The sequence below is a fragment of the Neoarius graeffei genome, chromosome 22, assembly GCF_027579695.1.
Source record: "Neoarius graeffei isolate fNeoGra1 chromosome 22, fNeoGra1.pri, whole genome shotgun sequence".
Lineage (NCBI taxonomy): Eukaryota > Metazoa > Chordata > Actinopteri > Siluriformes > Ariidae > Neoarius > Neoarius graeffei.
The window spans coordinates 59,481,773-59,508,333 of NC_083590.1; the positions used below are offsets into that span (position 1 = coordinate 59,481,773).

The window sequence follows — 26,561 nt, forward strand, 5'->3', positions numbered from 1 at the left end:
CAGGCCTACATTTGAAATCTGTTGACCTCAGTTTTCATTCTTGCATTAGCTTTATGGAATTCATTGTATTAATTAATTTGCACTGAAACTCGATTTAAAGAAAAAAAAATCGTGGTTGAAATCGAAATCACAATATCTGCCAGAAAAATCGCAATTCAATTTTTTCTTAAAATCGTTCAGCCCTACGAGAGTGTAATATGGTAGCAAGGAGTGAGAAAAACTTTATTTCCTTAAAATACGTTAGTTGTTATAAAAATATGTTAACCTGAACCAAATTAGTATGGAATATCACATGATGGGTCATGGTGTTGTATAAAAATCTGTGCCGGGTGATTTATTTTCATATAACAGCATGGCTCAAAGTATATTATTTCCCTCATACCGCAGTGATTTGACTACGATTAACATTTTTAACTTAATGAATAACGCATTGCATGTTTTATTTGTTTGTTTACATTTAATGTTACAGAATGTCTGTCATTCTCTCCAGCCACTCCTGTGTTTTATTCTGAGACAAAAACAAATGCAGGTGGTTGTGACTGAGAAACCAGAAAGCACAAAGTCTTCTGTCCTGAAGACTCTCATCTTGGGAAGCTTACTGACTGATACCTGGGTCTCCTTCCGTAAATGTTAAACATGTCAAGTCAAGTTTATTTGTATCGCGCTTTTAACAATAAACATTGTCGCAAAGCAGCTTTACAGAATTTGAACGGCTTAAAACATGAGCTAATTTTATCCCTAATCTATCCCCGATGAGCAAGCCTGTGGCGACGGTGGCAAGGAAAAACTCCCTCAGACGACATGAGGAAGAAACCTCGAGAGGAACCAGACTCAAAAGGGAACCCATCCTCATTTGGGCAACAACCAATAAACATGTCCTATAAACATGTCCTAACGTCTTCACCACATTAGAAGATTATAGTTTTTTTTGTTTTTGTTTGTCCCCACCCAATGTGGTCACCTGCTAGTATCCACCCACCAGCCAGGTCTCTTTAACCATATGAGTGAAGGTGTGTGCTTCCTCCAAGACATGTAAAGCCATCAACCTCCTCTTTTCCAAATGCAGCTCATGCTGTGTCACAGGATGGCAAAACCTGGAGGAAAGTGCTATGTGCTCTCTTCCCCACATGCATGAGCTCTCAGAAGACCCCAACCAGCTGTGATTTTAATAGGGGACAGAGAGCATGCCCCTCAGTATGCCCGGAATGGGATGCTCAATAAGCACGAGTGTGAGACAAGAGTCCAAATATCTGTGTACGGATTTAGGGGCGTCACAGTGGCGCAGCTCCAGGGTCCTGGATTCGATTCTAAGCTCAGGTTGCTGTCTGTGTGAAGTTTTGCAAGTTCTCCCCCTGACAGTGTGGGTTTCCTCTGGCTCTACTGGTTTCTTCTTCAGCAAATTGGTTATGCTTAAATTGCCACTAGGTGTGAATTTTAATTAAAAAAAAAAAAGATTCCTAGATCTAGAAATGCCAGAATTGTCAGCAAGCTCAAATAGAGATGTGCATTGGACTATCTATTTATTTACTTACTTACTGTGTGGACAGTTAATTTTGTTTGTACCTGCATGTGATTTCATAACAAATTTGGGATATTCAGTTTCTCAAAAGATGAGCAAACAAGTAGCTGAATTTAAAATGACCCTGACCAGGCAGGTCCTAAGAATGCTGTAAATACATCACACAGTGTCACACACTTGTGTTAATGAACATTGTTTTATTTTGCCCTGCAAGTTTCATATCTGACCACTTGTTTACTCCCACAAGGAAGTAAAAAAATTCGTAGTCATGTACCTTGTGTTTTGTGAGATCTCAGTCCTGATGGATAACTCTAGTCTCAACCAGATGCTCAGTGAACCTTACTGGCAAGCTTTCTTAGACTAATCTTTATACAGTACTATGGTCTTAGATAGACACACAGATTGCACACACATTTGGGCCTCATTTCTTCCTGTTGTGTTTTCTCTACTCCCAGACTGTGAAGTTTGCAAATCCTTCTTCCTCAACAAATGTGAGGTTCATGGACCACCTGTCTTCATCCCAGATACTCCTGTTCCCATGGGAGTCCCTGACCGAGCCAGACAAACTCTTCCTCCTGGGCTAGAAATCCAGAAGTCCAGTATTCCTGATGCAGGCCTGGGAGTGTTTAATAAGGGGGAGATTATTCCAGTAGGTGCACACTTCGGACCCTACCAGGGAGAGCTGGGAAACAGAGAGGAAGCCAGGAACAGTGGTGATTCCTTGGTTGTGAGTTTGTCATCAATTTATTATAAAGATTGTATGTTTTTAAGTAACAAAATATGATGACTAGATGAAGGTAACTCCAATTAATATCAGTTTCTTCTTGCCAGTGATGCGTGGAGTAGTGGTGTAAATCGCAAGTTTGATCACAGTGCGATCCGACATCGATTCTTGTAGCCAGTGTGGTGGAAATTCACCTGTTAATAATAGAAATGCTAGTAACACCTGAATAATGCTCAAGCAAATATTTCTTTATTGTATAATTTAATGAAAGTCCCATAAAATCACAAGCCCAGGTCGTCACTAACATAGGTTCTCCCATAGCTACTTCTAAGCATTGGTCAGCTTCCTGTCTTTCCAAGAGATTATTTATCATCATAGTTTCCATCATTTCATAATGATCTGTTTTCCCAAATGCTGCTGAGAAAAACGGTACGGTACCAAGTTTTCCTTGTGTCTGCTGTATCCACAACACTGGTAGCTACACACACACACACACACACACACACACACACACACACAAAAAAAAAAAAAAAAAAAAAAAACAGCTGTCAAGGCTAAACAGAGAAGCATGACACTACAGGATTTGAACAGATACTATTCAGTATAATTAATGCTAAAGTTAATATAAAATTTGTTACCACACCAACGATTCAGTGCCGCAAAATTTGATGCCACAAACTTTGCCGTGATGCGAGGTGGTTTGATGCTGGGGTATCCAGTTGGTATGACATTTTGCACAATCTGTTTCATTTCCATGAATTCACAAATGCAAACAAAATATAATTTGAACATCAGTTCGGTGAGGGTTGATTTTAGATATGTACAGTATATACCTGGTGTGCTGTGAGACAAAGTGAAGTATGCGGTGGAATTTTGAGCAACCCCGTGTGGGTTTTTTTTTTAGTTTTTATACAGGCTCATGAAATGGTATTTATTTAAATAAATAAATACAACTGTGACTCTGCTTTTTAATTAAAAACGTTTGTAGGGAGTTATTTATTTGGAACTTTTTTTTTTTAAACTAAATGGCCTTTAATCCCATTTTCAGTTTGATTTTGAAAATAAATTTAGGTCCAGGGAGGAGGATTATTGTTGCCGCGACCAGAAAAGGCAGTCACTCTAGTTGTTGCCAGTTCCACGGAGCCTTGCCAGAGTGCAAAGGCTCATAGGGCTGTTAATGTTAAAGCTTGGAGAGCATTGGGGACTAAATAGCAGTGAGCCACCTTGACTAAGCCCATGTTTACATTAGACCGTATCAGCGGATCATCAGATTAACGTTTTTAAAACGATTTGCGTGCACACAGCAACACCAATACACGGATACGCTCGGCTCCGCAGGCATCCTGCACTCCAAATCACTCCGCCCTGAACAGCGAGTGCCCTCTGGAGGGTGCGCACTCCGGCCCTGCGCAGCTCACAGAGCGCGCGAGTGAAGTGAACAAGCAGTGATTCGGGACTGAGCCGCTGTGTGTGTGATCCCAGCGCATATCACTTACCACTCGCAAGTGGAAGGATGGCAAGCCTAAAGACAATCATAACTACACAATGGGCAGTATTTGTGTCAGTAATTGCAGTATTTTCATACTTTTATACTCTTTAATGAAAGGTGATACAAGGCGGAAGTCCGCGCTGTTTTTCAGCAGTCACGTCACATGACCAACGCCAGCGAATCAGGAAGGTGGATGTCACAGTGACGTTGTCCAATGAGACGCCAGCTAGAGCTCAGCACAGCGTATCCGCGTATTCTCAATGTTTACACAGCACCGGACCAGACACGATCTGGATTGAATACGTGGACACTGGCGGATTCCCGTTTCCCGGCGTTTCCAGGCGGTTTAATGTAAATGGACAGTGCATCCGCGAAGAAAACGAGACAGATACGGTCTAATGTAAACGTAGCCTAAGACTCCTGCAGTAATTGATCATCTCTGGCCAGTATTTCTGATGGTCATGCATCCTGGAGTAAAATAAAACATCTTTTAGAGCCATGTCAGGCCTTTCAATTACATGAAACCTGCAACGGATAAAGTTGTAGGTACCCAAATTAAGGTCAAGTGCCCAAAATATGTGACCAAAAGTTAAAAAAAAAAAAAACGAAATGTTGATTAAATAAACTTGGTTGCATAAAACCCAGTGTCTTGACTTCTTTAAAAACACAGAAATTAGCGAGAATTAGCATGTATTTCTCTTAATTGACATGAAATCCGCACCATTCCCATGTTGTTCCGGGTTTGTCGAGCTAGCCGTAAGCCTCGCGCAGAGCACGAATTCTCCATCAATGACAATCGGCATGCCATGATTTCGTGGAGGAGTGAGACTCGTGTACCAATGACCAGAGCGGGATTTCCACATTAGGTAAAGTTTCTTCCATGTTTTATGGCAGTTGGCAAACAGCTTTTAGGTGCATTACCGCCACCTTCTGGACTGGAGTGTGAACCAGAATGTTTACTACTCTATTGTGCTAAATTCTCCTAATAATTCCTGTATCATTTAAAAACCTAAAAATGGCCCTATGTCCCACATTATCTGACCTCAACTGCAATATCTCTCTGATACTGAGTGTCATATGATTTAAATCGGGTAAAAGACTGAATAAAAGAGAGCTATTCAGGACACAACTGTGTGTATTTAAGATACAGCTTGCATCATAAATGCACACAGTTGTGCAAGTGTGGGTGGAATCAGTGACTTGGAGCTTGGTCCTCTTGTTGATGATAGTCTTCGACACTGGCCTTTCATTTAAGCTAAGGTCTTTTACCTGACTACAGACTGTGAATTGAACTGCCAATTGTTGTGATGTGACCGAAAAACCTTTTGTGTCACAGGTCTGCTACAGGTTTGTCTCTTTGATGGCAACAGTGCAGAACTTGCTTTTTCATTCCCAGGCTCCTTTCCTCCAGGCTTTCCTCAGGGCCCAACACATCTTTTAAATACTAACTGTATTCTAATTATTTTCATCATGTACATCAAGAGGGATTAATGCTGTAGACATTTTGCAATAAAGGTAAAAATAACATTCATAGATTTCTTTATTTATTCATAACTTTGTAGCTAAAAAAGCAGCAGCAGGTTTAAACACAGAGCCCTGGGAAAACAGCACTTTGCGTGTGCAGAAAAGCCTAAATTACCCTGTATCTCAATGGAAAAAGCCCAAATTCAGAAATAAAGGGTGTAGCCCAAATTATGTCATTGAAAGGCCTGCATGTTGTGTACAGACAACAGGATATCACATGAGAAGTCAACCAGTCCCAATCCCAGTCCACCATCCCACCCTGCCTGAAGTCCTCTCCCATAGTTCCAGTGCCAAAAAAAGACCATCAGCAGCAGCCTGAATGACCACTGTCCAGTGGCACTTACTCCCGTCATCATGAAGTGTTTTGAGAAACTGGTCCGGACTCACATCATTGCAAGCCTCCCACTCATGTTAGACACCAGTATGCTTACAGAGCTAACAGGTCCAGAGGATGCCATAGCCACAACTCTCCACACTGCCCTCACTCACCTTGTGCAGCAGGAGAGCTACACTAGTCTGTTCTTTGTGAACTTTAGCTCAGCATTCAACACCATTCTCCCTCACAGACTGGTGTCCAAACTGACAGACCTGGGACTGTCTCAATCCATCTGCCTCTGGATAAAGGACTTCCTGTCTGATTGCACCCAGAGGGTGAGAGTAGGCACCCCACATCTCCTCAGCCTCAGCACTGGCTCCCCACAGGGCTGTGTGCTGAGCCCCCTTCACCTGCTACACTTAGGATTGCACCCTGCCTACTCCAGTAATGGCATCGTCAAATTTGCGAATGACGCTATTGGATGCCCTCTCCCCTTCCTGGAAGAGCTTTTACAGTTCCTGCTGCCTCAAAAGAACCCAGGGTGTATATTAAAAGATCCATCCCACCCCAGACATTCTCTGTTTGAACTGCTGCCCTTGGGCAGACAGTTCAGTTCAAATCGGAGATGGACAAATAGACCTCTTGCACATGGCATCACGTGATAATTTCACCTGGGGGTCAAACAAACACACCGTCTTTCATGTAAGCAAGACTTAACCTGTCTTCAATATGGTTCATTTTTGCTTTGTTTTTGGTTGTTCCAGTCTTTCAAGTAGAGAACGAGATAAAAGGTACTACTGTCTCTCTGCTATTGACAAATATGTTAACAAAGAGAAGCAAATGCTTCAAGAACAATGAAGTAAGTGGTTAAAGAGAATACGACAATAAGGCTGAAAACTCCAGAGAAATTTGTGATTTGTATTTAAAAAAAAAAAAAGAGACTATATATATCAGAAGTGAGTATGGAAGAGTTTGCTTAAGAATCTCGTTTTAATTTTTTTTGCTTACATTCGAGTTGGCTTCTTCATGGAAGTGTTTGATTTTCTTACAGGTGAAGCAGCTTCCTTATTTGACATGGAAAAACCAGATTGGGCATCAAACAAACAACGTGGACGTAATTCAGTAAAAAAAAATCCAACAAGGAGCGACGTGCACGATATATCCTGAAAGAACAGGTTAAGAGCAGAGAGCACTGAAGCTTTGCTTCTGTTATCAAAGGAACCCAGTCTTGTGCAAAATGTCAACATGGAGGGCCGAGTGTTGGAATGAACCTACAGTTCGAGAGAGTTTTACACACGCGCACAGACACAGACTGAACTTTACAATAGCTGCATGCATGTGAAATGGAAATAAATCGACTAAGGAAGGAAAAACTATTCAGGATAAAATTGTTACTGTCCGTTACACACTTATCAACCTGTGTGACTGACTCAGTTGTGCCTTTTGAATAGAGAATAAATGAAGAGGGAACTGAACATTAACTGTTTATTGAAATTATTATTATTATTACTACAAGAGTGATTATAGTTACTATATAATATAGCTACAACTGAAATGTGCTGATTCTGTTAGTGTTGTAATTTATTGTACCATCCACTATTACAACCCCGATTCCAAAAAAGTTGGGACAATGTACAAATTGTAAATAAAAACGGAATGCAATAATTTACAAATCTCAAAAGCTGATATTGTATTCACAATAGAACATAGACAACATATCAAATGTCAAAAGTGAGACATTTTGAAATTTCATGCCAAATATTGGCTCATTTGAAATTTCATGACAGCAACACATCGCAAAAAAGTTGGGACAGGGGCAATAAGAGGCTGGAAACGTTAAAGGTACAAAAAAGGAACAGCTGGAGGACCAAGTTGCAACTCATTAGGTCGATTGGCAATAGGTCATTAACATGACTGGGTATAAAAAGAGCATCTTGGAGTGGCAGCGGCTCTCAGAAGTAAAGATGGGAAGAGGATCACCAATCCCCCTAATTCTGCGCCGACAAATAGTGGAGCAATATCAGAAAGGAGTTCGACAGTGTAAAATTGCAAAGAGTTTGAACATATCATCATCTACAGTGCATAATATCATCAAAAGATTCAGAGAATCTGGAAGAATCTCTGTGCGTAAGGGTCAAGGCCGGAAAACCATACTGGGTGCCCGTGATCTTCAGGCCCTTAGACGGCACTGCATCACATACAGGCATGCTTCTGTATTGGAAATCACAAAATGGGCTCAGGAATATTTCCAGAGAACATTATCTGTGAACACAATTCACCGTGCCATCCGCCGTTGCCAGCTAAAACTCTATAGTTCAAAGAAGAAGCCGTATCTAAACATGATCCAGAAGCGCAGACGTCTTCTCTGGGCCAAGGCTCATTTAAAATGGACTGTGGCAAAGTGGAAAACTGTTCTGTGGTCAGACGAATCAAAATTTGAAGTTTTTTATGGAAATCAGGGACGCCGTGTCATTTGGACTAAAGAGGAGAAGGACGACCCAAGTTGTTATCAGCGCTCAGTTCAGAAGCCTGCATCTGTGATGGTATGGGGTCACATTAGTGCGTGTGGCATGGGCAGCTTACACATCTGGAAAGACACCATCAATGCTGAAAGGTATATCCAGGTTCTAGAGCAACATATGCTCCCATCCAGACGACGTCTCTTTCAGGGAAGACCTTGCATTTTCCAACATGACAATGCCAAACCACATACTGCATCAATTACAGCATCATGGCTGCGTAGAAGAAGGGTCCGGGTACTGAACTGACCAGCCTGCAGTCCAGATCTTTCACCCATAGAAAACATTTGGTGCGTCATAAAACGGAAGATATGACAAAAAAGACCTAAGACAGTTGAGCAACTAGAATCCTACATTAGACAAGAATGGGTTAACATTCCTATCCCTAAACTTGAGCAACTTGTCTCCTCAGTCCCCAGACGTTTACAGACTGTTGTAAAGAGAAAAGGGGATGTCTCACAGTGGGAAACATGGCCTTGTCCCAACTTTTTTGAGATGTGTTGTTGTCATGAAATTTAAAATCACCTAATTTTTCTCTTTAAATGATACATTTTCTCAGTTTAAACATTTGATATGTCATCTATGTTCTATTCTGAATAAAATATGGAATTTTGAAACTTCCACATCATTGCATTCCGTTTTTATTTACAATTTGTACTTTGTCCCAACTTTTTTGGAATCGGGGTTGTAGATAAAATTAAAATAAAATGTTACAATATTGTGTGAAAATCTAGAGCAAGATATTTTATTTTACAAATAACACTTCAGATATTGTTTTAACAATAACTATCAATGTGTAAATGATGGCGTGCAAATGGGTAGCTCTATACCTAGATGTCCTTTGGCTTGTTGAGACATGGAGGGCCGGGAACACCATCTCTAGCCCACAGTTCAGGTAGAAGTCCTTTGAGAGTCAGTGCTTTTGGCTTTCGCAACATTCTGTTCCCAAAAGCTGATTTCGGGAAAAAATTCTTTACACAAAGAAGGATTTCTTGCTTTTGTAGTTTTTATAACTGTTCTTCCATGTTGGGACTTTTCGGGAAAAAGAAAGCATGTTCCAACATGCAGGTAATGCTAGGCCACAAATCTACACCGTTAACAGTCGTTTCAAGGAATTTTGTAAGGATCATAACCACTGATAAACTCTAATTTCCACGTATATCTATCCTTCGCTTCTTTTTGACGAAGATTATCCAAGTAAGCCGGTAGTCAAGCTTTTTTTTTTTGCTGTAGTTTTCTTTGGACATCAGCAACAGATGCTGGACATCTTCACTTGGTTTCAGTATGTGAATAGTATGTAAACGAAGTTCGCTTGTCCCCCAGGTATAGGGTAGTGATGGCTGCTAGCGTAAATGTGACATCAGTGCAAGGGGTCTATAGACTGAAAAACTGCTTCTACCCAAGAGCCAGAACTGCACTAAATGCTTCCTGTTTTAAAGGGACTGTGCAATGCAGGGTGTGTGAAGGTCTTGTGTTTGTGTGTATGCCTTTTTAGAGCTTTAGAGTTCTTAAAATATATATTGTGTGTGCAAGAGATATACTGTGTATATACAGTGGTGCTTGAAAGTTTGTGAACCCTTTAGAATTTTTCTATATTTCTGCATATGACCAAAAGCAACATCAGATTTTCACACACATCCTAAAAGTAGATAAAGATAACCCAGTTAAACAAATGAGACAAAAATATTATACTTGGCAGGGCTCTACATTAACTTTTGAACCCACTTGTCCTGTCAGGCAGGTTGAAAGGAAATTTTCTTGTCCGAGTGTGAAGTTGACTTGTCCAAAGAAATATTTGAGAAAAAAAAACACAAATAAACTATTTGTAACCACAGGCGATTGCTCTAAGACAACGAGGGAGGCTCAGCCTCCTCTAAAAATGACGAACATCGTGTAGGATGAATTGCGCTAGGCTTATGTTATAGCCGACCTTATAACATTGCTATTTCAGATCCAGAATCATAGAAATATATGTGCTCAACCCAACTACAGTGCGAAATCATTCCGTTATAACTTTCCCCAGTTCGCCTAATATGTGCGTGAGTTTTTCCCCCTCGTGACAGCGCGATGCAGCCCAGCCTCAGTGCACTTCAATGGCATTTGGGAGCTCTGCGCTTTTCAATCTCAAAATGCAAGACTATTATTGGACAAATACTGCGATAATGCCCGCCCACTGGACTCCCAGCCTCACAGTGGGAGGGACATGGCAGTTTCCGCGAGGAGACTGGTGATTGGTGAAAGCGGCCGGATATTTTCTTTGATTGACAGCTCGTTTCAAATATAGACAGGCAGCGTTGAATCTCAGTTCAGTCCCATGCGGATTCGCAAGTGCTGTGGTGTATTGTAAGAGATCAGCTTACATTTCGATTTCATTCATTACATACGGTTTCTACCAGCTTTTTTAGTTTGTATATATTTTCATTGTAAATAAAGTGTAAATATAGTGTTAAGTTTGTACGGAAGCGTATTAGGGCCTCTTGGAGAAAATATTTTTTTTCAAAATTCCGAGATTAAAAGTTGGAAATTTCAAGACAAAACTCGAAATTCCGAGATTAAAAGTCGGAATTTTCGAGAAAAAAAGTCAAAATTATGACATACAAAGAACGCATGCTCTAACTGCTGCCATGGCAACGAATGGCCACCGGAAAGGGAAGTCGTGGAAAGTGGCTGCCAACCGGGCTGGCCCTGAACATGTGAACTTTGCGACGTTGACTCTGAATGCAAGACACAAGGGATGCAGTTGAAAGGTAAGATTATCATTCTGTTCTGTTTGATGTTACATTGCATTGCGGATATGGTTAAGGGTACGCAATATCAATTAGGATCAGAAGTGACACTTACTACCATGCAGGCTGCATGCTACAACCACAAGGCGTACTGCTAGTTTAGAAACCTGGAAATGACACTACCCTTAGTAGCCTATCATGTCCGAGTGCTAAACGTTTGTGCGTACAGTGAAACGACACAATTGGTGTCCGTATAATGACTGCAGAAACCCATTTCATCTAGCTAGTATTGCTAATATTATGCTAACGCCACTACAGTGGGCCTGAGCCTCGTCTGTAGAGCAGAAGGGTTTCCAAGTCACCTCTAATATTTCAGTCTAGAGACATCAAACATATAATTTGCCTCGGCAGGCTAGATTAATAATTCCACTTGTACCTACCTGAAGTGTCATGAGTCCAGGAGTTAAATTCCTATTAAACGTTTTCTGGTGAGATTAGCCCACTGAATTGTTTTCGATTTGGATTAATTGGCTATGAAAGTAGTTTAATCAAGGAAGATAACGTTAGCCTAAATTTGGGCTCAGCATGGGATGACTTTTGATGTTATCAGGGAAGCCTGTGGGGATAAGATGGAACAGGCATATCTGTCCATACAATGTGAGAGTAAAATATTGTGATTTCTACAGAAAGTATCATATGTGAACGTTCTGTTATGACTTTTCTCAGTTTAACGCACTGATTTTCATATTTTCCTGTATGAAGTAGTGTTATCACACATGAAAATTAAATACATGATATCAGAAGCACTTTGCAGATATTATCTGGTGCTACTCAAATTCTTCAGTGTTATAATTTAATATGACTGACTACTAAAATAGACACAGCATTGACTGTCACAGCTTTTCCCATAAATATTAAGCCAAATTCACTAGGCATGTGCAATCTTGAAGTCATCAAATTCACAATAAATTTTGGGTGCTGCCATATAGCTTCTTATCACGGAGAATCCAGAGAGTAGCCCAAGTCTACACTACCCTTATAGAAGCCTTGTCCTTTATCAAATAAGCGCTTTGTTACACATGGCATTACACAATAGTGCCTAGGCCTAAAAACGGCCCCTACTACTGGGTCCTGGATAATGAATCCCACTTTGCCTCCCACTTCAACACCCCTGCTCCTGGTTTGTTTGTATTGTGCCCACCCCCTCTCCCACCCAAATGAAACCATTTCAACCACTCCATCTTAAATAATCAGGATACTGTTACTGAAACTGTAATACAGAATTTATATACTGAATATTATGTCTGATCTCTAGGAAGAAGTTAATGGGGTTGTATCGACTTGGAATGACCACAGAGTCCGTCAAGTCCACAACTCTCGTTCACCTCATGGACGTCCCTCCATATTACATGCAGTCCCTCAGCTGTACGGAGGCAGAGACGATTTGCAGAATGTGGACCTGGAGAAAGTTGAAGTCTGCCTTGAAGAGTGTATGTTCAAAGACTTTCCATGTGATGAGGATGTGTTTCACATTTGTGTGGACCTAATGTCAGAGCATAATCTGTCATTAACAAATGTGTTTGAAACAGTTAACCTGTATCTCACACTCAGACAGCTGATAAACAATGATCTTGGTGTAAATCATTAATTTTATTGGACCCAGTCTTGTGTCACCTGTTGTAAGATGAGAGAGTACTGTATTCAAGCATCCCGTAACATCCACAACAAGATACACATGATGTCAAGGTTGCCATGGTCGTGGACACCTCAACAGGCACAGGCCATTTCAGAGATGTCTTTTTGTTTTTTCCTTTGCCCATTTTATTCACAATTTGAAATATTGCAGTTTAACTGATTTGCCAATTAAAATGTTTTTTTTTTACTTGTAATACCTGCTTTAAAAGATGTAGCTTTTTATTTTCACATCAAATGTATTAGCAGTCAAGTTATTTTGTTCTACTACCATTCAACATTTGCAAATATGAATAAAAATGCAAAATCCTAACAAGTTAACTGAATTATTTATTCAGATATTTAAAAGATCACAATACAAAGAATGCAAAACTATATAATTTCATTGGAACTGTAATGCCACCTTAAAATCTTTACAGAAGGAAGCCTTCAAAAGTAAGATGCTTTTTTTTTGTAAACAGCAACTGTATGGAGTAAAACAGTGGTTGCCATGAGAAATGTAAACAAGTAGTCATACATTGGTAATTCCGACTAAAATCCATGACATCTCATCTGAAATTATTTATAAAGATAACTGGAATTTTCTGCTGATAATAACTCTTCCCAGGCAGACAAAACAACAACAGTACAACAGTAGGCCTAATCCATTATTAGAAGGCATTTTGTTGTCCTTAAAGCACACAATTCACAATTTCACAATTCTCTCAATATTCACAATTCTCTGCAGCATACCACTTAAAGTTCATGCCACTTAAAGTGCGTAAAGTAAACTCAAAAACAAAATACAAAAAAAAAAGTGGTCAACAAGGCGGTGACACTAACATCTAGTGAATGCTGCTGAAAGTCAGTTAACTCAGTCAAAATCATCGAGCTTCCCCTCTGCATTTCTTCCACCTGGAAAAAACAACTGCACAGCTTTATCAATCAAGTCTGATTTTTTACTTTCCTTCTGAACACTCATTTTTCTGGTTCCACCTCCTTTTTTGGTTCGTACCTGCACAAATTCGCCTTTCCTAAAATGCAACCATCCCAATTCAATTTCTCTCATTCTTCTGAGCATTTCTTGCTGTGGTTTGACACTCACTCTCAGACACACGATCAGCTTTTTTCCCTGCAATCTTTGCTTTAAGCCGCTCAAAGACCTTTGACTTGTGACTTCTGGGTTCTTTTTCCTTCCGTCTGCAGTATCCAAAAACAGCCAGTCGGTCACCATAGGAAGGCAGATATTCCCTTAGCTGGTCATCTGTCATTAGGTTTATGATGCTGGAATCAATCTACAATAAATATATACATTATGAATTCTCAGATCAAGTGCATTAAATTATAACACTGAAGAATTTGAGTAGCACCAGATAATATTTGCAAAGTGCTTCTGACATCATGTACAACCCTGATTCCAAAAAAGTTGGGACAAAGTACAAATTGTAAATAAAAACGGAATGCAGTGATGTGAAAGTTTCAAAATTCCATATTTTATTCAGAATAGAACCTAGATGACATATCAAATGTTTAAACTGAGAAAATGTATCATTTAAAGAGAAAAATTAGGTGATTTTAAATTTCATGACGACAACACATCTCAAAGTTGGGACAAGGCCATGTTTCCCACTGTGAGACATCCCCTTTTCTCTTTACAACAGTCTGTAAACGTCTGGGGACTGAGGAGACAAGTTGCTCAAGTTTAGGGATAGGAATGTTAACCCATTCTTGTCTAATGTAGGATTCTAGTTGCTCAACTGTCTTAGGTCTTTTTTGTCGTATCTTCCGTTTTATGATGCGCCAAATGTTTTCTATGGGTGAAAGATCTGGACTGCAGGCTGGCCAGTTCAGTACCCGGACCCTTCTTCTACGCAGCCATGATGCTGTAATTGATGCAGTATGTGGTTTGGCATTGTCATGTTGGAAAATGCAAGGTCTTCCCTGAAAGAGACGTCGTCTGGATGGGAGCATATGTTGCTCTAGAACCTGGATATACCTTTCAGCATTGATGGTGTCTTTCCAGATGTGTAAGCTGCCCATGCCACATGCACTAATGCAACCCCATACCATCAGAGATGCAGGCTTCTGAACTGAGCGCTGATAACAACTCGGGTCATCCTTCTCCTCTTTAGTCCGAATGACACGGCGTCCCTGATTTCCATAAAGAACTTCACATTTTGATTCGTCTGACCACAGAACAGTTTTCCACTTTGCCACAGTCCATTTTAAATGAGCCTTGGCCCAGAGAAGACGTCTGCGCTTCTGGATCATGTTTAGATACAGCTTCTTCTTTGAACTATAGAGTTTTAGCTGGCAACGGCGGATGGCACGGTGAATTGTGTTCACAGATAATGTTCTCTGGAAATATTCCTGAACTCATTTTGTGATTTCCAATACAGAAGCATGCCTGTATGTGATGCAGTGCCGTCTAAGGGCCCGAAGATCACGGGCACCCAGTATGGTTTTCCGGCCTTGACCCTTACACACAGAGATTCTTCCAGATTCTCTGAATCTTTTGATGATATTATGCACTGTAGATGATGATATGTTCAAACTCTTTGCAATTTTACACTGTCGAACTCCTTTCTGATATTGCTCCACTATTTGTGGGCACAGAATTAGGGGGATTGGTGATCCTCTTCCCATCTTTACTTCTGAGAGCCGCTGCCACTCCAAGATGCTCTTTTTATACCCAGTCATGTTAATGACCTATTGCCAATTGACATAATGAGTTGCAATTTGGTCCTCCAGCTGTTCCTTTTTTGTACCTTTAACTTTTCCAGCCTCTTATTGCCCCTGTCCCAACTTTTTTGAGATGTGTTGCTGTTATGAAATTTCAAATGAGCCAATATTTGACATGAAATTTAAAAATGTCTCACTTTTGACATTTGATATGTTGTCTATGTTCTATTGTGAATACAATATCAATTTTTGAAATTTGTAAATTATTGCATTCCATTTTTATTTACAATTTGTACTTTGTCCCAACTTTTTTGGAATCGGGGTTGTATTTAATTTTCATGTGTGATAACACTACTTCATACAGGAAAATATGAAAATCAGTGCGTTAAACTGAGAAAAGTCATAAAAGAATGTTCACATATGATACTTTCTGTAGAAATCACAATATTTTACTATCACATTGTATGGACAGATATGCCTGTTCCATCTTATCCCCACAGGTTTCCCTGATAACATCAAAAGTCATCCCATGCTGAGCCCAAATTTAGGCTAACGTTATCTTCCTTGATTAAACTACTTTCATAGCCAATTAATCCAAAACGAAAACAATTCAGTGGGCTAATCTCACCAGAAGACGTTTAATAGGAATTTAACTCCTGGACTCATGACACTTCAGGTAGGTACAAGTGGAATTATTCATCTAGCCTGCCGAGGCAAATTATATGTTTGATGTCTCTAGATTGAAATATTAGAGGTGACTTGGAAACCCTTCTGCTCTACAGACGAGGCTTAGGCCTACTGTAGTGGCGTTAGCATAATATTAGCAATACTAGCTAGATGAAATGGGTTTGTGCAGTCATTATACGGACACCAATTGTGTCGTTTCACTGTACGCACAAACGTTTAGCACTCGGACATGATAGGCTACTAAGGGTAGAGTCATTTCCAGGTTTCTAAACTAGCAGTACGCCTTGTGGTTGTAGCATGCAGCCTGCATGGTAGTAAGTGTCACTTCTGATCCTAATTGATATTGCGTACCCTTAACCATATCCGCAATGCAATGTAACATCAAACAGAACAGAATGATAATCTTACCTTTCAACTGCATCCCTTGTGTCTTGCATTCAGAGTCAACGTCGCAAAGTTCACATGTTCAGGGCCAGGCCAGTTGGCAGCCACTTTCCACGGCTTCCCTTTCCGGTGGCCATTTGTTGCCATGGCAGCAGTTAGAGCATGCGTTCTTTGTATGTCATAATTTCAACTTTTTTTTTCTCAAATTTCTACTTTTTTTCCTCAAATTCCGATTTTTAATCTCAGAATTTCGAGTTTTTTCTTGAAATTTCCGACTTTTAATCTCGGAATTTTGAAAAAAATATTTTCTCCAAGTGGCCCTAATACGCTTCCGTAAGTTTGCTATCTTAGTTCCAGAAATTTCGTTTATTTGAGTGACTGAACTTGAACTTGAGGGGGCTAGTCAGCTAGCAAGAAAGCTGCGCACGGATGCCGAGCATTGCTGATTTAATTTTGGCGAAGCCATTTGCCAGTCTTCCTTTTGAGGAAAAAATTAAAATTAAAGAGCAGGGTAGACCAATGCCTCAAATTGACTTGGTGAAAAAGGTAGGGAATAATACTCGTTCCTTTCAGCTCTCCTGGTACGAGAAAGTGAATTGGCTAACAGCAAGTGACCCACATCAACAACAGTAAATCGGCTACTTTAGTAATATGTCATGGATGGACCAAAAATATAGAATCTATTTAAAATGTTTATGCTGAGTATATTATATTGGAATATATATTTTTCTGGATATGAATTAAACACAGCTACAATTTGGAAAACATTTTTAAACAAAAACACAGCCGAGAACATTTCACACTACAGACCTGGATTAAAAGTGAAGGGTTATCAAAATTGTCAATAAAACATTTCTCAGTCAAAATAAGTAAAATATAGGGAAAGTGTCATTGAATGAAATGTGTGGCACCCAGCTCTATGTTTGGCTCCCCAAGGTCAGTGCTTGTGCCTATTCCAGAACACTCTGCTGTTACTGCTGAGGTTCCTGACAAAGAGCTGCTTTCAATAATGATCAATTTTTAAACAACATGCCACAATTTTAAAATATAAAATGTTAAAATATCCCCCTCCCCCCAACACCACCATCATGTATATTGGACAGTAGGCTAATGGGCCAAAAGAACCTGTTATTTCACAGTTTGTGATGCTGCCAACAATCAGCCAGATCAGAGGCAAGAGTATGGGCAAAACTGATGTGTTTTTTCTTTTTTCTTTTAAAATCTGGAAATATCGTAACCGACCAGCCTCCCCTGTTTGAAAGACTACCAGCCGCCACTGTTTGTAACCCAACAATCTTTATGGCATTTGTTTCCGAATTCACAACATATGCATAATATCTATGAATAAAAAGTAATCAATACTTGATATACTGAGGCAAAAGTTAAAAAATATAGTAAAACAGACTGATTGATACCATAATTCACCAATTATTATGCTGAAGTTCAGAAGCAATATATTCCAATAGAATAGAAATTATGAACATAAAATTTTAAGAACAAAATAACTATACTATGAGATCCAGAAACACTAACCATTATCCTCCTAAGGCCCAAGCTGTTTTTTTACATGCATTTTTTTATTTCTCTTTGCTATTTGGGCTTATTAGAACCTGATTAGAATAAAAACTAAGCATCATCTTTTGATAAGATGTACTTTTAGAGAAAAAGTATGTCCACATATGTGGATTCTTGTTCCGAATTTCCATAAAGTGCTGTCCACGCATGTGACCGCTAAGCCCTAGGAGGTTAAATATACACAGATCAGTACTCTGCAGTTCAGTAACAAATATCACAAAAAGGAACATTATCATAAAATGTATGACTTGATGAGAGATCACGAGTTTGGACAAGAGAAACAAATAACAATGCTACAAATAAAAACAACTGATAACAAAATTGACTAATATTGTAAATCACTGATTATTATACACTGAAATCTAGTTATCAAATGACAAGATAATATATCTTATGAAAACCTCCACACCCCTACTGACTCACAGATGAATGGATACAAATAAAGTTTCTCTTCATCTTCATCTATCAGCCCTTGAGTTCTGCTCCATCAATTGGACTCCATCAATCATTAATTTATGAGAAATTGAAAACCAGAATATTAAAATTATATATATTTTCATTTTTAAATTATTAATTTTGAATATACATCCTCCACTGATTAATTGTTGTTGTCTAATTATTCAGTGTGGCTCCTGTATGGTATTTAATGGTCAAAAAAAAAAAAAGATGATTTCAAATAATCCATAATTATATCTAAATTATAGAGCCCTATGTTTCAAATCCCTAAACTCCCATTACTAATTAGTTAATTAATACAGCCGGTAACCTAATTAGCAGCCATTTGACAGCTTGGTATTTCATAGATAACTTTCCCCACTCCTCCCTCACTCCGTCAATCCACACGCATGCAGGCGCACATTCCCCTCCACACACGCTCGGCTATATAATGAACACCATCAACAACAATTCAAAGATTTGGAAATTACCACACACTCAACGTAAATATACAGTTGAATAATGATCCCGCCAACAGAAATGTCAACAAATCCACGTGTATGAGACAGTTAAAACCAATCATAAACGACCGTTTACTTTTCAGCTCAAATACACGAAGCGGCATTGGCCGGTTTTGCAAGTGGAATATTGCGCATGCGCACATCACTCTTTCCAAATAGAAACATCCGGTGATTCATCAAAACAATGTCGAGTGAGATGCTTCGGAAATCATGTGAATAAACTGATTAAATTTGATACGTAACCCAAATATTGGCGTATTTTATCACTTGTCCGATTGGACAAGTAACGGAGATGATGAACTTGTCCGACATTAAGTATCACTTGTCCCGGACAAGCGGACAACCGTTAATGTCGAGCCCTGCTTGGTCATGTATTTATTGAGGAAAATAATCCAATATTACATATCTGTGAGCCGCAAAAGTATGTGAACCTCTAGGATTAGCAGTTAATTTGAAAGTGAAATTAGAGTCCGGTGTTTTCAATCAATGCGACAACAATCAGGTGTGAGTGGGCACTCTGTTTTATTTAAAGAACAGGGATCTGTCACAGTCTGATCTTACACTTCCACAAACGTGTTGTGATCCTGGCACGAACAAAGGAGATTTCTGAGGACCTCAGAAAAAATGTTGATTATGCTCATCAGGCTGGAAAAGGTTACAAAACCACCTCTAAAGAGTTTGGACTCCACCAATCCACAGTCAGACAGATCGTGTACAAATGGAGGAAATTCAAGACCATTGTTACCCTCCCCAAAAGTGGTCAACCAACAAAGATCACTCCAAGAGCAAGGCATGTAATAGTCAGCGAGGTCACAAAGGACCCCAGGGTAACTTCTAAGCAACTGAAGGCCTCTCTCACATTGCCTAATGTTAATGTTCATGAGTCCACCATCAGAAGAACACTGAACAACAATGGTGTGCATGGCAGGGTTGCAAGGAGAAAGCCACTCCTCTCCAAAAAGAACATTGCTGCTCATCTGCAGTTTGCTGAAAATCATGTGGACAAGCCAGAAGGCTATTGGAAAAATGTTTTGTGGACAGATGAGACCAAAATAGAACTTTTTGGTTTAAATGAGAAGCGTTATGTTTGGAGAAAGGAAAATACTGCATTCCAGCATAAGACCCTTATCCCATCTGTGAAACATGGTGGTGGTAGTATCATGGTTTGGGCCTGTTTTGCTGCATCTGGGCCAGGACGGCTTGCCATCACTGATGGAACAATGAATTCTGAATTATACCAGCGAATTCTAAAGGGAAATGTCAAGACATCTGTCCATGAACTGAATCTCAAGAGAAGGTGGGTCATGCAGCAAGACAACGACCCTAAGCACACAAGTCGTTCTACCAAAGAATGGTTAAAGAAGAATAAAGTTAATGTTTTGGAATGGCCAAGTCAAAGTCCTGACCTTAATCCAATGGAAATGTTGTGGAAGGACCTGAAGCGAGCAGTTCATGTGAGGAAACCCACCAACATCCCAGAGTTGAAGCTGTTCTGTACGGAGGAACGGGCTAAAATTCCTCCAAGCCGGTGTGCAGGACTGATCAACAGTTACCGCAAACGTTTAATTGCAGTTATTGCTGCACAAGGGGGTCACACCAGATACTGAAAGCAAAGGTTCACATACTTTTGCCACTCAGATATGTAATATTGGATCATTTTGCTCAATAAATAAATGACCAAGTATTATTTTGTCTCATTTGTTTAACTCGGTTTTCTTTATCTACTTTTAGGACTTGTGTGAAAATCTGTGGAAGTTTTAGAGCATATTAATACAGAAATATAGAAAATTCTAAAGGGTTCACAAACTTTCAAGCACCACTGTGTGTGTGTGTGTTTATTTATTTATTTATTTTTAATTGCACTTGTGTGTGTGTGTGTGTGTGTGTGTGTGTGTAAAATTTTATTATGGAAGTTACATCGCTTGCGAAGAAGATGGTTGGTGGCTCATATAGCCCAGGTGATGAAGGCGAAGGTGTGTGGCAAGCCCAGCCTTGTTTGCACAGGGTCTTGCACACAGGTGACACACCAACCCTGTTGGGGCTGCATTTAAAGGATTCTTTCTGCAGAGCTTCCGCGGAGTGATGTGATTAGAGCGTTCTGCTTCAAAGTGTTTGATGCCATCATGGACACTCCAACGCCATAGACGACGATCATGTGCCTTTGACTCCCAAGTTTCTAGGTCGATTCCACAGTCTTTAAGTGACGCTTTCCAGCAGACTTTGAATTGTTTTCTTGGTCTTCCAATCCTTTGCTGACCTCCTACAAGCTCACCATAGAACAGTTGTTTGGGTGACCTGTTGTCAACCATTCTTACCAAGTGGCCTGCCCATCATAGCTGCCGTTTTTTAATCATACCCTCCACAGAGGGGCAGCCTGATTTAGAGAGGATGTCTAGATTTATTACTCTATCTTGCTATGTCACATGTAAGATTTTGCGTAAGCAATGTTGGTGGAAGGACTCTAGGTGCTTGATATGCCAAGCGTATGTAGGCCAACTTTGAGTGATATAGCAAGGTGTTAATTGACTACAGCTTGGTAGACAGCTACCTTAGTTGATAGTGATGTCGTGGCTGTTCCACACACGGGTGTATAGTGGTGCTTGAAAGTTTATGAACCCTTTAGAATTTTCTATATTTCTGCATAAATATGACCTAAAACAACAGACTTTCCCATAAGTCCTAAAAGTAGATAAAGAGAACCCAATTAAACGAGATGAAAAATATTATACTTGGTCATTTATCCATTGATGAAAATGATCCAATATTACATATCTGTGAGTGGCAAAAGTATGTGAACCTCGAGGATTAGCAGTTAATTTGAAGGTGAAATTAGTCAGGTGTTTGTCATCCCATTGATTGAAATTAGGTGAAAGTGGGCACCCTGTTTTATTTAAAAAATGGGGATCTATCGAAGTCTGATCTTCACAACACATGTTTGTGGAAGTGTATCATGGCATGAACAAAGGAGATTTCTGAGGACCTCAGAAAAAGCACTGATGCTCATCAGGCTGGAAAAGGTAACAAAACCATTTCTAAAGAGTTTGGACTCCAATCCACAGTCAGACAGATTGTGTACAAACGGAGGAAATTCAAAACCATTGTTACTCTCCCCAGGAATGGTTGACCAACAAAGATCACTCCAAGAGCAAGGCGTGTAATAGTTGGCGAGGTCACAAATGACCCCTGGGAAACTTCTAAGCAACTGAAGGCCTCTTTTGCATCGGCGAATGTTCATGAGTCCACCATCAGGAGAACATTGAATGACAATGGTGTGCATGGCAGGGTTGCAAGGAGAAAGCCACTGCTCTCCAAAAAGAACATTGCTGTTCGTCTGCAGTTTGCTAAAGATCACATGGACAAGCCAGAAGGCTATTGGAAAAATGTTTTGTGGACGGATGAGACCAAAATAGAACTTTTTGGTTGAAATGAGAAGCGTTCTGTTTGGAGAAAGGAAAACACTGCATTCCAGCATAAGAACCTTATCCCATCTGTGAAACATGGTGGTAGTAGTATCATGGTTTGGGCCTGTTTTGCTGCATCTGGGCCAGGATGGCTTGCCATCATTGATGGAACAATGAATTCAGAATTATACCAGTGAATTCTCAAGGAAAATGTCAGGACATCTGTCCATGAACTGAATCTCAAGAGAAGGTGGGTCATGCAGCAAGACAACGACCCTAAGCACACAAGTTGTTCTACCAAAGAATGGTTAAAGAAGAATAAAGTTAATGTTTTGGAATGGCCAAGTCAAAGTCCTGACCTTAATCCAATGGAAATGTTGTGGAAGGACCTGAAGCGAGCAGTTCATGTGAGGAAACCCACCAACATCCCAGAGTTGAAGCTGTTCTGTATGGAGGAATGGGCTAAAATTCCTCCAAGCCGGTGTGCAGGACTGATCAACAGTTACCCCAAACGTTTAATTGCAGTTATTGTTGCACAAGGGGGTCACACCAGATACTGAAAGCAAAGGTTCACATACTTTTGCCACTCACAGATATGTAATATTGGATCACTTTGCTCAATAAATAAATGACCAAGTATAATATTTTTGTCTCATTTGTTTAACTGGGTTCTCTTTATCTACTTTTAGGACTTGTGTGAAAATCTGATTGTTTTAGGTCATATTTCTGCATAAATATAGAAAATTCTAAAGGGTTCAAAAACTTTCAAGCACCACTGTCCAACCGCCTGAAGGAGGCACTTGCCTTGGAAATACGATTTGAGAGCTCACTATCTAATTGCCCATCCTCGGAGAGGACGCTCCCGAGATATGTAAAGGTATCAGTGTGTTTCAGCTTGGAATCCTCTACAAAGACACTTGGGGCAGTACCCTGCTGGCATGGAGGTAGTTGACACATTACTTCTGTGTTTTTGGTGCTTATGGTAAGACCAAAATTCTTTCTTGCAGAAATAAAATGACTCCGTAGTCTTTGCAGATGGTTCAGTGTGCACAAAGACACCACAGTCATCAGCAAAAAGCAGATCACACACAAGCTGAAGATTAACTTTGGTTTTGGCTTGATGTCACCTGACGAAGATACCACCATCTGTTCTAAAATGAATGAGAATCCCTTCATCCGAGTTTGCAAAAGCCTCATCTAACATTGCTGCAGAAAACAGTGTAAAAATATAGGGGCAATTGCGCATCCTTGTTTAACACCAGTAGTTACACAGAAGCGCTTGGAAAAATTCCCACTGATGCACACACGGGCATGCATACCTGTCTGTAGTTGCTTTAAGATGTTTATGAACTTGGATGGTATGCCTTGCTTTGCACGGATGTTCCACAGAGCATCCCTTGGTACACTATCAAAGGCCTTTTGTTAAATCAATAGAAGCAGCAGACAGCCCAATGTTTTGCTCAATGCACTTCTCTTGCAACTGACGAGCAGAGAATATCATATCGGTAGTACCATGATTGCTCCTGAAGCCACACTGAGACTCAGATACCATGTTTACAATGTTTGTGACTAGGTGGGACTGCATAACTTTTGCAAGGATTTTGCCAGTAGTGGAAAGTAGAGATATGCCATGATAATTACTGCAGTCATTCTGGTTCCCTTTTCCTTTGTATAAGGTCACTATTTGAGCATCTTTAAGTTGGTCCGGTATAACGTCGACTCTCCAAATGTGCATCAACAGGCTATGTAGTCTATCAAGCAGCAGTTGACCTCTGTGCTTTAGAATCTCAATAGGAATGCCATCTTCGCCAGTAGCTTTTCCATTTTGAAGAGCGTTTACTGCTTTTTGGACTTCCTCCTTGGTAGGTGGAGCAGAAAGGCGATTGAGAGTAGGTTTTTGAGCAATGGATTCTATGCTATCAACACTAGCTGTAGATGGGCGATTCAGTAACACACTGAAGTGTTCTAACCAGCGTTTGAGGATGTCTTCATGACTGGTAACCAGGGTTTGGCCATCAGAAGATAGCAAAGGTGATGCACCGTGACTGGAGGGGCCATAAAGTTCATTTATTGCATGATAGAAATTTCTCAAGTCCTTCCCTTCAGCATAGGACTGGATTTGATGTGCTTTGTTTATCAGCCAGTCATTTTTGAGCTGCTGTGTCTGTCTTTGACGTGAAGATCGTGAAGATGCGGACTCTGACATGGTAGCCCTAGTGTTTCAGCTTAGCATCTTATGAAGTGCTGTGTTTTTGTGATCTATAAGGTGCTGTAGCCCTTCGATGTTTTCCACAAACCAGTCAGGTTGCTTCCTGTTTGCGGGTCCAAGGATGTTGTAAGCTGTGTTGAACACTGTAGCTTGCAGAGAAGACCATTCTTCATTTACTTCTTCAGGCACTTGTTCACTCTCGAGAGCCTCATTCATAGCGTGTGCAAGTGCCTCTCTTTGAGCTGCTTTTTTTTTTTAAAGCTTTCCAATGTCAAGTTTTTGGCAGGCTTAAAGCTTCTCTTTCTAATAGGTGATTTTATTCTAAGCTTCAAGAAAGTGCGAACTAATCGATAATCAATGCTGCACTCTGCACCTCTCATTACTCTTGTCAGGGTGACGTCACTGCTTTTGGCAAGGCAAGGCAAGTTTATTTCTATAGCACATTTCATACACAGTGGCAGTTCAATGTGCTTTACAGAAGTAAAAGAACAGTAAACAAAAGAAAATAAAATTACATAAAATAAATGGGGAAGAAAAATAATAATAATTAAACAATAGTAGAAATAAAATAATAAAATGAAGTAAAAGTTCAGTAAAAAAACAGCAGAATAAAATAGAATAAAAGTTAAGTAAAGTTTAAAACATGCAGAGACTGTAAAAGTTAAGAAAGTTTAAAACATGTAAAGATGACAATATTAATAATTTAGCAGAAAGCATCTGAAAGCAGCTTGGTCTTTAGTCTAGATTTGAAGCTGGCAACAGCAGGAGCATTTTTGATGTCCTCTGGCAGTTGGTTCCATAGCTGTACTGCATAGTAGCTAAAAGCTGCTTCACCACACTTTGTTTTAACAACAGGTTTTAACAGTAAATTTTTCTGCTGCGATCTGGTAGATCTGATTGGGTTAGGCCGCTGCAACATATCAGAGAGGTAATTGGGCCCTGTACCATTTAGAGATTTGTACACCAGCAGCAATGCTTTAAAGCAGACCTGGGCATTTTACGGCCCGCGGGCCGCATCCGACCCTTTGGTTCATTCTGACCGGCCCGCGTAAGGTTAATTAGAAATTACAAAATAAACGTATTTTCTAATTTTACCTCATGCAAGGACTGAATGTGCATTGCTTTTATTTTGAAGTTGTGTTCAACAAAAACGCAATGCGCATGACATGAGCATGACATGAAATCCCACGAAACCTAATCCTGCGATAACTACTTCCGTAATTTGTCCAGACCAACCACAAACTTGTACGTCATCCTTCAAACGGTCCAGCCAATCACATAGTGTGACGTCACTAGCAGGCGCCGGAGCCGATCTGTAGATCTGATACCTACACTGAATCGAAGTTGTTGCGAGCAGATCACAAGAAGACTTTAGTCCCCAAAATGTCCGCAAAAAGAAGAAAGGTAGATGCCAAATGCAGGGCTTTCAACAAAACATGGACTGCTAAGTATTTATTTACTGAAGTCAGAGATGAAGCCGTGTGTTTAGTTTGCGGAGAGCAGATCGCAGTGTTCAAAGACTACAATTTGAGTCGGCATTACCAAATGAAAAACACCAAATGAGGTGATTAGACTACAAATGTGGGCATCATTATTATAATATGATGTATCTTGTTTGATATTTGGAGTAGAAAGACAATATTGTGATGTCTTTATTGTGTTTTGGGGTGAATGTGACTGAAAAAATGGTACGAACATTCACATTTTGTTAACCATTGTTTTGGGAAATTTGATTGAATAAATGACATTTTTTGTAAGGCAACCTCGTTTTTTCCATACTCTTACCAGTCTTAGCAGCTTGTAAAAACAATGTTATTTACTGCTTTATATAAAGAAATACAATTAATATTATGCAGAATTTAGTTCAGCCTTTTGGTCCGGCCCTCCACAAAATTTTCTGTTTTTCATGTGGCCCCATGGAAAAAATAATTGCCCACCCCTGATTTAAAGTCAATTCTGTAGCTTACTGGAAGCCAGTGAAGGGACCTTAGAATTGGAGTAATGTGCTCTGTTCTTTTTGTTCGTGTGAGAACCCTAGCCGCTGCATTTTGAATCACCTGAAATCGTTTGATGGTCTTTTTTGGCAGGCCTGTGAAAAGGCCATTGCAGTAAGGCCAAAAAAAAAAAGTGTGTTTCCGGTAACATGAAATACTAAAATAAGGTCGGTAGGTAGGAAAGT

At 39.9% G+C, this 26,561-nt stretch overlaps 1 protein-coding gene across 2 annotated transcripts in view; it reads left to right on the forward strand.

Moving 5' to 3' along the window:
* The window catches only part of LOC132871007 (histone-lysine N-methyltransferase PRDM9-like), a 60,572-nt gene that overhangs the window by 14,033 nt on the left and 19,978 nt on the right, over window positions 1-26,561 (forward strand). For both annotated transcript variants that reach the window (XM_060905156.1, XM_060905157.1), the window contains one exon: window positions 1,975-2,246. In XM_060905156.1, the coding sequence (XP_060761139.1) occupies window positions 1,975-2,246 (272 nt within the window). The remainder of the gene's footprint in view (window positions 1-1,974; window positions 2,247-26,561) is intronic.